We start from the raw sequence: 12,499 nt of genomic DNA on the forward strand, positions 1-12,499 counted from the left end.
TTAACTAAAAGAATGTCTAATACTTACTTAAAGGAACTTTTAATTTATAAAATGAGCTTGAATTGAATATGACTGCATGCTTGTGTACTAATTTGATATGTCGGAGCATTTTTGTCCTCATAAAATTTCGCCAACAAACTTACTACCGCCACAGTTCTTCTCACCTCTCCAGGCTTTATTTTATTATTATGAATACTTCGCTACATGTTTGTTTCATACTTCCTTACCAACATGTGTGTGTGGGTGTGTGTATGGTCTAAAAAGCTGTCTAGCAGGTTAAACCAACCTCCACCTATAATGTGGGTCCTCACCTGATCTTTGCTTACCGACACTGAAGAGCCTGGAGTCTGGACTGTTCCTTCATTAACTCCTATCCGCGGTATTTATTTTTTTTATTTTTTGTATTTTTGCTGACCTAAAACAGGAGATCAGGTATGGCAGAACAAGCCGCAGCATGACTGAACATGTGGAAAGGTGTGCGTACGGCTCGGCGCTGGACGAGGAAGTGAGGCAGAACCGACATATTTTCGCGTGTGTGTGGAGTGTGTCAATAATGGACGAGTTTCGCTTTTCCCAACTGAAAAGCCAGACGCTGTAGGAGCCGTTCCGCGGTCTTTGTATGCGCTCCTGTGCGCCAGGGAAGGCGCGATGCCGGCGGCACCGTGGCGCGGCGCGGCGCTGCTGCTCTGCTGCCTGTGTTTGAGCGCCGCTCTGGGTAAGTTGATCCGGCCTTCTGCCCACCCTGCGGGTCGCACCGACCGACCTCATTCATCTCTTTCTGTTTCTCTTTCTGCACAGAGCCGCGAGACTGCGTCCTCGGTGAAGTGGGAAAGCCGGTGCTGCTGCCCTGCCACCCTAACTTGGGGAGATTGTTGAACTTTTCCGTTGAGTGGAGGAACCACGATAAAGCCGTGTTCAGATCGCTGTGGGACGGGGATGGGAACGTGGAGACGTGGAGCGTGAATTATGCCAGGATTCCCACAGACGCAGCGACCAGTGGAAACTTCTCCCTGGAGCTGCCGTCAGCTCAGCCCAAACACGACAGGAGCCGATACAGCCTGTTCCTGCTGTCAGGGGAGAACCAGAGCGCGCCTCTGTGTACCAGGTGTCTCAGGGTCGCAGGTAAGTTCCATACCATTAAAATAAATCGGTTAAAATGACTTTAAATAAGAAACGAAAACAGAGAGGCGCCACAAAAACAGAATTAGGTTTTGAGCACTTTTTTCCTAGTTTTGGTGATTCTGCCTTACAGATGTGATCTGGTCTACCGGAGTTACAGGGGCAGTTTTACGCAAAATCGACTTTTTCAGCTTTAACATCATGTTATAATGTTATTCCCTCATTAAAAACATACATGGAGTGTTGCTTTGATTATTTCATGCATGTTTGAGCTGAATGGCAAACATTCAGCTGTGCAAAACGCCTGCGTGGACGAAGCTCTTCCTCGTCCCCCGCAACGCCCTCACTCAGCTCCTTCAGACTAGCCACCAGCAATTAGCAAACACCTGGTGGAACTGCGCATCTGCTGACAGTGGCAGCAGATGGGTTAATAGAGGAGCCATGTTGTGATGACTTCCCACAGAGACAGAGGCCCAATTGCCAGGTGTTAAACCAGGGAGTAAAATTTATTTTAAGCCGTAATTGACATATGTAGCATTTTTATAACAACTGAAGTTAGTTGATTGTGTTAATAAAATGGCTTCATGTGTCTGAAAAATGCATAACACTGCCCCTTCAAGACTGCTGACTGGGCATACACAGTCGCTGTGTACAAGCGAGGGTAAGCTACTATGTGTCACCACCAAAGAAACTGGTTGTTAGTGTGGTATCCAAGCATGTTGATGGAAAGTTGAGTGGAAGGAAAAAATTATGTAGAAAAAGGTGCATAAGCAATCCACACTAGTCTTAACTCCATGCAGATCTTTATCAAGAAATTTTACAGCACCTTATGCTTCTTGCTTTCTACTGACAAGCTTAACGAAGACTTTCATTTTATTGTCAAAAGCACAAATCTACATGGTAAATGTTACTTTCTCAATTTAACTATTGAGCAACAGTCATCTTTTCAATTATATCCTAATTAACTCAGATGTACTTACAGTAAATAATCACAAAATCATTTAAAAAGCCTTACGTTTGTGAGTTTGTCATTTCCGCAGCCAGCTTTAGGATCCCTGAGGTGAGGAGGGAAGAAGGCACAGAGTGGTCCTACCTGTGTCGGTCCTATGGGGGCTACCCCAAGCCTGCCGTCTACTGGCTCATCAACGACAGCCGGCAGCCCCCCAATGGCTCCATGAGGACCCAGGCCCAGGCGCTCCCCGACTCCCATCTCTACAACGTCACCAGCCAGCTGACCGTCAACGTTTCCAAAGACGACACCGTGTCGTGCACCATCAAGAACCCGTCCACGAACGAAACCCTGACGGTCAAACGTGAGTCTAACACTGGCGCTCAGTGAAGATGGTCCTTCTTCTAGTTAAATGGTGGTGGTGTCAAACCTGCATAAATGGTGTCAAACCTGCATAAATGGTGTCAAACCTGCATAAATGGTGTCAAACGTGCAGCAGAAATCTTTCTGCCGCAGACATTTTCGTTTGTGCCGGTATCATTTTGAAGATGTTAAGATATGTTTCTAGAGGTCATCAAAGGTCAAGAAGTCAGTCCACATTTACAAAATCAAACTAAATATTTGGTCCGTCAACTATGATAAGTTTGTGCAGCAAAGACTTTTTGTGCCGCATTTTTGTTTGTGCTGTTATAATTTTTAAGACTTCAATGTAAATGAGAGATTTAAAAATTCTAACAAAATTGATATAAACTCATTTGTGCAGCAAAAAAATGTTGTGCCGCAAATGTTTTTGTTTTATTATTTTTAAGATTTCAATATAAATGCAACATTTACAAAATCTAACAAAACTGATATAAATTTGCTGTGGTATGTTTGTGCTGGCTTGTGCAGCAAATATATTGCAGCACAGTTGATTGACGCCAAATTGGTTTGATTTGGTACATGATTTGGCACCAATTTTATTTAATTCGAAGAAGACCTTCTGTCAGGTCTTCTCAGTGGGATGCCAGAACGCGCCGTCACTCTGTTTGCTGTTTGGACTCACAGTGGGAGCCAGCAGCAGCGGGAGTCGCGCGTCGGAGGGCATGTGGATCTTCAGCACCGTCCTGTGCGTGGTGGTCGCCATAATGGTGCTTTCCGGGATCTACTATCAGATTCACCTGGACAAGATAAGCAAGAGGAGGAAGAAGGAGTACGAGGAACCACGGAGAGGTGAGCCGATCGATACTTTTCCGGAAAGCGAAGCGAGGAAACCCGTGAATGCTTTTCAACTCAGGCCGTCGGAGTTGGCATGAAACGGCATTTAATCTGCACAAGTAGCTGTATGACTAATAAGTTTTGCATGTTTCACAAAACTCACAAGCTAGGTGTGAAACTCTAACACAGAAGTTCCTTTTATATAACTTTGTTCCTGCCTCTTCTTCTTTTGAAATATCAATGTATGTATCTTTGTCTTTTGGGGGCTGTCAGTACAGAATGCAGTTCTGTAGGAAATGCATCATGTGCATTGAGTTGGATCTGTTTATTTACAACCTCATTACTCCTTAATTTCAGCATAACTGTAAATAAATTCCCTCTGACGGTGAACCCATTAAGATAAAACATGCAAAGTGTCCAAACTAGGATTTGACTCCACCTTGATGTGTTTTGGCTGCAGCTGTTCCAGGCTGAACCAGGCCAGGTTGATTTATACCTCTGAAAAGTTATTCATGCTGCTCTAACTTCTTCACATTTTTGTCACATTTCAACCACAAAAAGGAAAATTGTCATTTTTTCCCCCCAAATAGAAATATGTGTGACATTTACCTCTCTTTACTTTGATGCCCCTTAATAAAATCTGTTGAAAGTGGCTACTTTCAGAAATCACCTAATTAATAAACGTAGCCCAGAGTGTGGTTGATTTTTCCCATAAGTCCAGAGTTTTGTTAGTGACCAGCAGATAGGTCAGGGATAATGACGTGGAGAGGTTTAGGTTATACATTATCTCAGTTAGATCATGTTAATCATTCTGAAGGTGGTGGGAGAGGCTCTTAATCGTTTTGGTCAAAGATAAAATCAAACTGGTCTTAGATATACATATTAGTTTTTGGCACGTTAGTCTTTTAAGTGTTTTTATGCAACACACCTGCTTAGAATTTGAGCAGCAGTTGCTGGTTCAATTATTAACTGTGTTGTGAGCCTTTTTTTCTTATATTTTCATTAAAAATAAGATTATATTATTCCGCAATGTCTAGATTTTTTTAAAGCCTAAAAATATGATTAATAATGTGGTTTAATTAACCACAAAAATCAGTTTTAAATGGTATATGTTTGGAAATGGTTTAGGGAACTCTTTGCAGTTCAGCATTAATTTCATTTAGAAGGAACGAAGGCAAAAGTGGCGTAAAATGATTTGGTAGAAAAGTCAACTTTTTCAGAATCTATGGCAAGATTTGGCTGATGTTGACAAAAACACTCTTCATTCATATCATGTTCCTCCACTTCTACCACAAGAAATCCCGATAAAATACATAACATGACAAAAAAAAAAACATCGAAGGGGTGTAAATACCCCTTCGATGTTTTTTGGATGTGTAAAAACAGAAAGCTCCTCTAACAACAGTGAGCCGCCTTGTGTTTGCTGCCGTGTCTGACTGAATGTTTGTGTCCATCAGGTCGACGATATCAGTACAAGCAGGCGACTGAGGAAATGATGCCAGAGCCAAAAGAGACTGACGTGTGAAAGAAAAGGACAAGAAAAGAGAAAAGTTAATCGATGGATCCACCGCCACTTTTTTATAACCAGTCCAAACAAACAAAACAAAAAAAGCACTGATATGTAAATAGTTCTGAATCATTGCATGTTGCATTTTCTAGATGCTTATTATCCTAAGCTTGCTGTCTTCTTTTTTCTTAAATGTGCCGGCTGATTGATTCCAGTCGGAAATGACAAGGACACTAGTGGCACGGTGCATTCTGTTCTTAATGAGAACATGTGTCTAATTTGCCCTTACTCTACAGGGAGGGAGGAAAAATGGGTTTTTGATGGTGAAGTCCAAAGATTGGGCGGCTAGCTCCACAATGTAATGCTGTTACTGGTCATTTATTGGTGTTTTGGGCGGTCATCATCTTGTTAAAGCACCAATTTCCTCTTCAACATAAAGCAGCACCTCCTTGAGCATTTGGAACCAATTCCTGGTACGCAACAAACAGACCAGATCGTGTAGAATGAGAAGTTTCCGCATATTGTGATCCCAAACCCATCATGCTTATAGTGTAGTGTAGCTTGAATTAAAAGATTGGGGTTAATTGTTGGAATTATTTCTCTTCAGCAAACCACAAACTCTTCAGAACGTTTTATTTTTCCAACTGTGGGACATTATTGTAGCTTTTGCCAAAAATGTGGCTTCACACAGACATTGATTCTTACAGTACTCATAGGTAACCGTAGGACGTCTCCCATCAACGCCTGTGTCTTTTTTCCACTGTAACTATTCTTTTATCCTTCGATTGGATCGCATGTTTTTCATTTTCCTTCAAATCCTCCTGGTTCACACTTGAAAGCATTTCAAACCATGTTAGCCGCATGTTACGTTTTTTTCTGTATTTTTCGCTTTCACCCCATCTGCCTTTAAGTAAAAACCCTCCTGTTTGTTCAGGGAATGAAGAACCTCACTGGAGCCCAAACTAATATTCTTATACTGTCACCACTGCTGATTTATTTGCCTTGTAGAAATATGATTTCTATTTGGGGGAGGGGGGGAAACAAAGCACTGGCTATTTTAATGCTGCTTTTATTTTGAACGCAGCTGCAAATGTTCTTAAGAGCAATGCAGTACTTGTACGTTTAGCTCTACTCTTAGCCATGGAGTTTATGCATTTCTTTATTGTGTGTGTTCTTTGTTTTGTGAAGCACTTTAAATTGTCCATAGCGATTTTAAAGTTCCCTTTATTCAGAAGGGATTCTTTCTAAATAAAGATTGTCTGGTTTAATCAATGACGCATCTACATAAATGAAGGTTTATGGGATATTTCCCTTTTCTTCTAAAAATTTAAAAGCCACAAGAAGCTGAAGGAAGGATTTATTCTGATGGTAACTTATTATTAAAAAAAACGCCTGAATCTGTTTCTGAATCACATGTCGTACAGCTCCGTCTGTTACTTAGTATCTCTGAGTTAATCAACACTTTTTGTTAGTGAGTCTGGGATTTTTTTTTATTAACCTGGATTTGGGTGGATAACCAGAGCAGAGAAACGCATGTAAAACTGCATAATTTAAACACGAGCTCAAATTTAAGAAATTGTTCAGAAGGAAAAAAACAACAACAAAAAGAAAAGAAAATTGTCCTTGACCGTTTTCCCTCCCAGTTCGTTGTTCTTCACATGAAGGCTGGTCCTGAATTAGAGCTGGCTGGCTATCGCAACCACTCATCAAGCACTAAGTATTAACAGCCAGTCTCCTCGATGACAAGAACCAAGATTATTTAACGTTGGGATTTTCCGAAATCACATAATTAGAGGAGCGTGATCCCGTTTGGAGCGTTCAGCCCGATCCCTGCTGCACGGCCGTCACGGCGTAGAGGTCGTCCCGACGCTGGGAGCTGATTGGGATCTGCTGCCGGACGTCGGCCAAGTACTGCAGGTCTGGAGTCGGGCCACACATGCAGAGTCAGAACATACAGAACCTCATCACAGAGGAAAACACAGTCTGACATGTGGGAGGGAGAAAGGGAGGGGAGACGATCGGAGGGACGACATTTATGGTAGGGAATAAAATCTAGAAACAAAACTATTTCCTTTCTCCAGTCCAGATGTGGAAAATCCTGAAATCAAATCCCAAACTACTCCACAGTTTTACCAGACTGCTTGGAAGTGCTGTGTATCGAGTAATAATTTTTTCATAGCTTCCTAGATCAAAGCTCAAATGGAGGGAAGGACCTCTGACTCACCGATATCAGCGTAGATGATGGATTCCTCATGCCCGGCCTTGGCGATGACCTCTCCCCTGTAAAAACATCCAAACACGTTCAGATCGGATCAAACGGCCACACAGAGCATCAGCAACGGTTTGCAATACGACTCAAACAATTAAATTAGATTGATAATGTAATTAATCGCTTATTGAAACAGTCATCAACCAATTTAGTAACCGATTAATCACTCAGACTCGAAAAAGGCCATTTTCTAAAAGAACAACACAGTTAGAGCGGTACTGAAGGCAAACTGTTCAAAAAATATTAACGTTTTTATGTTAAGATAAAAAAAGCCAACCCAGAACTCCTGAAGTGACACTTGTAGGTTCAAATTCTTTTTTTATTATTATTATTTTAAATCTCCTATGAAGCAGGAGATCTTTGATTTCCACTTATTAAATTGGTTAATCAAAAAAAATAAAATAAAAAAATAAAAAATAAATTAAATAACAGCTCAGTCCTTCACTGTACTGATGTTAAATGAAGCAGAACGGGCTGCAGCTTTTCACTGGTAGTTTTTTTTTTGCTACAAATGATCAAGCGTTCACCAAATGAATACCGTCACTACAATGTTTACTTTTCTTATTTAAAAAACGACTTGAGTCGTTGGTTTAATTACAGTTTTAACATCGTACAAATTAGGCTTTAGTGGTTAAATGAAAAACCCTCACAGCGTGCCATTTTGTTTACACGATTCAGTAGAGTAGACTGATTAATCGATTACTAAAACAGCTTTAGCCTCAGTTTATAAGAGCACAGGTGTTCTCAAAACGTTAACCTTCAGCCTCGTCACATCTAACTGAATTACACGGTAATGATTTTGTTGTTTTGTTTTTTTAAGGATAAAGATCAACTCAGAATAGGCGGTCGTTCCCGCTGCCGCCCGTCTGTCCGTGCTCCTGCAGTCTTACCACGGGTTCACCACGGTGCTGTGACCCCAGGCCACGTAGGACGCGGCTTCGTCTCTGGCAGGCGACGCTGTGGCCACGTACGTCTGGTTATCGAGGGCCCTGCGTCACACACGGGAAGATGACGCAAAGGAATCTTGACTGGATTATTAAATGCGGCGGTGGATCTCGACGGCCAATGCAAACTTGCAGGCGGGCTCCAGTCTCACCTGGCCCTCTGCAGCAGCTCCCAGTGGGCGGGGCCTGTCGTCATGTTGAAGGCTCCGGGGTAAACCAGCAGCTGGCAGCCTGAGCACGGAACAAGTTCTTCAGTCGTTCTATCAGGCAGTCCAAATGGGTCGTTTTCAGTCGCTCACCTTTCCTGTTGTAGAGCTGAGCGAGCTCCGCGAACCTCATGTCGTAGCAGATCCCGACTCCCACCCTACAGAACGCTGCCACAGCCAAGAGAACAGGGGAAGAAAATCTGAACAAAACAAGATTCATTTACTTATGTTTCAGATTTTGTTGTATTCTATGTAAAAGAGCAACCCTAGAGACGGGAATGCTTGTTAGTTCCATCTGCTTTTAGGTTTTAAAATAAAGAAAAACAGAAAATGAAAAGAGGATGGATACGCGTCTTTATGCGGAATGGTGACATAGACGGAAAATGGAAAAAAAAAAAAGAAAAACATTGTTTCCGTATTAATTACAAAAAAAGATCTGAAACAAGATCACTTGTATTTTTAGTGTCATTGTGTTGTGGAAAATCAATTTATCACATAATAAAAGCCCATAAAGAAAGTATTTGTTACTAAATGTATATTTAAATCATTAGTTAATTCTACTGATGCACCGACTGCAGTTTTCTAGCCAACTGCCTTTAAAAATCCTGACCTGCTGTTTTCGATTTTGGCCGATATAGATATTTTTGTCTGAAATATTGATAAATATGGCAAGAAAGTTGCTGAGTTGGCAACAGGTAGGAGACGATTGTTAGCTGCAGACGTGACCTGGTGGGCCAGACTGTCAGCCAAACGTCTCCCACTGGAGAGCAGAGGAAGACTTAGGTTGATTTTTAGACCTTTGCTGATGTAGATGAGATCAGCGTCACATGTAATTATCGGCCGATCACTAAGCTTCCCAAAATTAAAGAAATCAGGGCTGATGTATCGTAGCTCCCCCAGTTAATTCTTTATCATTTTCAGTCAGAGTTATTAAGGGAAATTATGGAAGGTCCAAAGAGCCACTTGTGGCTCTGGAGCCGCAGGAATATCAATGAAGTAGATATTCTTCAAATTTTTACTTGTAGAAAAATATGAAAAAAAAAAGGGGTGTTGTTTCTTAAGTTCAAGTAAGATACATTAAATTGTGCGATTCTAACGGTGATAAATGTGGAAAAGCTCCAGGTGCACAAAGACAGCCGTCCCCATCTGCCACTCACGCGTGTCGAACGTGGACAGGCTGTTCCCGGGGCTCAGCATCTCGGACTCCTGGAAGCGGATTTTCCCTGGAACGTCGATGTCGAACAGGTGAATCTTTTGGGAGAGAGAGCAGAGAGGGGAGCGGGGTTTACACGAACGCAGCGGGCGCTGGGGCACGGCTCCGTCTGTGAAGGGGACCTGAGCAGGTGAGAAACATGCAAACCTTCCGGTGTTTGAGAATCAGCTCTCCTTCAGGACCGAACACGGCACAGGTGTTGTACAGCTTCCCGCCGTCCTCTTCAGGGATCGAGCCTGTTCAACAACAACAAGGAGGCATTCATTCATATGAACACGGAATATGGTTGAATTCTTTGCTAATTGTTTGTTAATTTGCATTCGTTTTTCCACAGTCTCTCCACTGACCCAGCAGATCCAGGTTATCCAGTTCATCTGGTTTCTTTTCTATTTTATCAGCGACTCAAATGTGATGATGATCAGAAATGTTTTGACCAACTCTGACAAAAAGTTTTCAAAATTATGATCAGCTGCAATCTTCTTATCTGTATTATTCAGTATTTTCTGGAAGTGGAAGTTAATTAAAAAACAGAGAAAATGTATTTCCATAAAATACTATTTCCCTCTTCAATTTGGAGTATACATAAAACATCCTCTAGATGGCAGCATACTTTGCCCTAAGTGTAGAATAATTTATTTAGCTTCTTGAGAAAACATATGAACTTATTTCCACTATGTCCAATTATAAATTTGTTACACCATAAGAGAACTTTGCTCTTTATTTTATGCATTATATTAATATAATGTGGTGGTTTTATTTCAAATGCATCTAGAAGACCAATTTCTGGGTTCACTATTTGTTTTCCTGATACACTATTGCAGATACTAACCAATTTTTTTCTCCCTATTTTTTATTTTTTACAAAGTAGGTGACTTCTGAAGGTATTTAGATGCATTGGGTTGTATCCACGTGAATCGGATTATAAACGGGCTGAATATTTCTATATTTTCAGAATTTCTTTGGGTGAAAAAATAATTTGTAAATCTATCTTAACCAGGTTGCTGAGAATAAACAGACACAGGGCGTGAGTGCATGTCAATTTGCGATATTGGTCCTAATGAACTGCAGCTCATTCAGCTGCAATTTTTAACAAGACATCAACAGCTTTTTGGAGACGAGGTTGTAAATTAACACCTAAAAGGCAACTTTCTTTTCAAATGTAAAGGTTTAATGTGGGTGACCATGGCGTCGCATGAGTCCATACCTCCCACCAGATGCAGCTTGTTCTCCTTCGCCACCTCTGACAGCATTTGGGTGGTTTCTCCTGGGATCTTCTCAGCATACTTGGAGAAGAAGCTCGTTCCGTACGGAGAGTTGAAGCATTCCTGAATCAAGGTGAGGAGGAAATCTGTCAGAGAGTGCCTTAAAAAATATTCAGGCCCTTTTAAAAAATTTTCCACATTTTGTTACTCCTTATACTCTCAATAAGAGAGTGATAAGAAACCTAAAGGTCACTGTATACAGTAAATAATAATAATAAAAAATAACCTCCTCACCGGCAGCAGCACCACTTTGCCGCCCTGTCCCGCTGCCTCCTTCACCAGCCTCCGCACTTTGCTCAGGTTGTTCGCTTTGTCGCTGCTCACCTGCAGCTGGACCACAGCCAGGCGGAACTCTGGAACAACAGAACCCGGTCAGCACGGAGACTTTACAACACGGCATGAGTTACAAACTACTGAGGGTTTTTTTTTATTATTACTTTTTATTTATCAATGACAGCTAAATTTAAACTACGAATAACGTTAAAAAAATGGTAACTACACAAATACTTTCATACTTACTCGACATTACTCTCGTCACAGCGGTCATATGTGCAGAACTCGGCTCAGCCCCAGTAAAGCAGGGTGCTGAGTACTTCCGGGTGGATGTTTGCTTTTCAAAATAAGAGTATAACTTTTTTTTTCCATTTCAACAACAATCAAGAAATTCATTAACTATATTATTATATAATTATGTGTACGTTGCGTGTTTGTTGGATAAAAAAATTTATATTAAAAAACAACACACAAATTAGCTATTTGAGATAAATTCAGGAAACTTGTACTGACCTTAAACCGTGGTCTTTTATTGTGAAAAAGCTGAGGCTCTTGTCACAGTGGGTAGTTAACTGGTGTCCAACCAGAGTTTAGTCCAAAGTTTAACTGCTCATTGGTAATCAATTTGAACAAAACAGTAATAGATTTGAAAAAGTTTAACACTGTTGCTGTTTTCAGACATTTATAACTAGATCCAGCTGGTGCAAAACTGCTTCAGTATGATCTTCCCCTCTAAGGATCACAGACTGAGCCTGCTGACATTTCTCTGCTCAAACTAATAAAATCCAGCATTTTATAAGACCGCATCATGACTCTTCCGCCGCCCTGCTTGACAATTGCTGTTAAGCTACTTTGACGTTTCTCGAAACACATTGTGTATTATTGTCAAACATCTTTACCTCAGTTTCATCTTTACAAATAACATTACCAAAGTGTTAGAGCTTGTTAGATAAAACTTTATATATATATATATATATATATATATATATATATATATATATATATATATATATATATATATATATATATATATATATATATATTTGTCAGTTATGAACTGCAACAACCAGATGCTGAGGTTGAACCTGATGTAACATCTTAGCATTGCATCAACTAACTGCCTTGTTGGGATTAGGGGCAGTAATTTATCTTATCGTTTATCATTTATTATGATAAATTTTTCATAAGAATTTTATTTATCGTCACGATAAATTCCAATCAGTGATGTTTATAATGCCCCAAAACTTTCCTTATTGTTGGGATGGATAGTTTTACTATTTTCTCCACTGCTTGTTCAATAAAAGCATCAATAAATACAAGAACAGTTATTGTGTGCAGTTTATAGATACAAATCACACTACTTAATGAGACCGATCCTAAAGCAATGCATTACAAATGAAAACGGTAATCAAGAGCAGTATTTGTTTATGGGGCAACAAAATAATGTGATCAAACCTAAGTCCATATGACGTCTAAAGCTGATAGGCTGACGGTCATTTTGAATGTTTTCAACTAGTAGAAAGTGTTTCCCATTGTGGGAGTGTGTGACCTTTAAATAGT

The 12,499-nt window shown here is 40.6% G+C and overlaps 2 protein-coding genes across 2 annotated transcripts; one reads left to right on the forward strand and one right to left on the reverse strand.

Annotated features, from left to right (window-relative positions):
• The first annotated feature begins 220 nt into the window (after positions 1-220).
• On the forward strand, positions 221-6,044 carry LOC106928047 (ICOS ligand-like). Its single transcript, XM_015004064.2, has 5 exons — positions 221-715; positions 799-1,122; positions 2,160-2,432; positions 3,116-3,280; positions 4,723-6,044. Exons 1-5 carry the CDS (start codon positions 649-651, stop codon positions 4,788-4,790), a joined length of 897 nt encoding a protein of 298 aa, XP_014859550.2. The 5' UTR covers positions 221-648; the 3' UTR covers positions 4,791-6,044.
• On the reverse strand, positions 5,389-11,288 carry nit2 (nitrilase family, member 2). The gene is made up of 10 exons (XM_015004083.2): positions 11,186-11,288; positions 10,901-11,019; positions 10,609-10,729; positions 9,552-9,640; positions 9,349-9,442; positions 8,285-8,359; positions 8,138-8,216; positions 7,932-8,030; positions 6,997-7,052; positions 5,389-6,691 (listed from the first exon to the last, which is right to left on the reverse strand). Exons 1-10 carry the CDS (start codon positions 11,211-11,213, stop codon positions 6,591-6,593), a joined length of 861 nt encoding a protein of 286 aa, XP_014859569.2. The 5' UTR covers positions 11,214-11,288; the 3' UTR covers positions 5,389-6,590.
• Positions 11,289-12,499: the final 1,211 nt, after the last annotated feature.

Source organism: Poecilia mexicana, unplaced genomic scaffold (assembly GCF_051168715.1).
Source record: "Poecilia mexicana isolate PSO_F unplaced genomic scaffold, ASM5116871v1 scaffold_4, whole genome shotgun sequence".
NCBI lineage: Eukaryota > Metazoa > Chordata > Actinopteri > Cyprinodontiformes > Poeciliidae > Poecilia > Poecilia mexicana.

What these genes read in the sequence shown, in the direction of transcription:
- LOC106928047 (XM_015004064.2), top strand. Translation starts at nt 649, where the DNA reads ATGCCGGCGGCACCGTGGCGCGGCGCGGCGCTGCTGCTCTGCTGCCTG. An exon ending in GTGTTTGAGCGCCGCTCTGG is followed by an intron (nt 716 to 798) that starts GTAAGTTGATCC and finishes CTTTCTGCACAG; the next exon opens with AGCCGCGAGACTGCGTCCTC. An exon ending in CGAAACCCTGACGGTCAAAC is followed by an intron (nt 2,433 to 3,115) that starts GTGAGTCTAACA and finishes TTGGACTCACAG; the next exon opens with TGGGAGCCAGCAGCAGCGGG.
- nit2 (XM_015004083.2), bottom strand. Translation starts at nt 11,213, where the DNA reads ATGACCGCTGTGACGAGAGTAATGTCGA. An exon ending in CAAGCTGCATCTGGTGGGAG is followed by an intron (nt 9,641 to 10,608) that starts GTATGGACTCAT and finishes GTTGTTGAACAG; the next exon opens with GCTCGATCCCTGAAGAGGAC. An exon ending in AGCACCGTGGTGAACCCGTG is followed by an intron (nt 7,053 to 7,931) that starts GTAAGACTGCAG and finishes ATGTTTTTACAG; the next exon opens with GGGAGAGGTCATCGCCAAGG.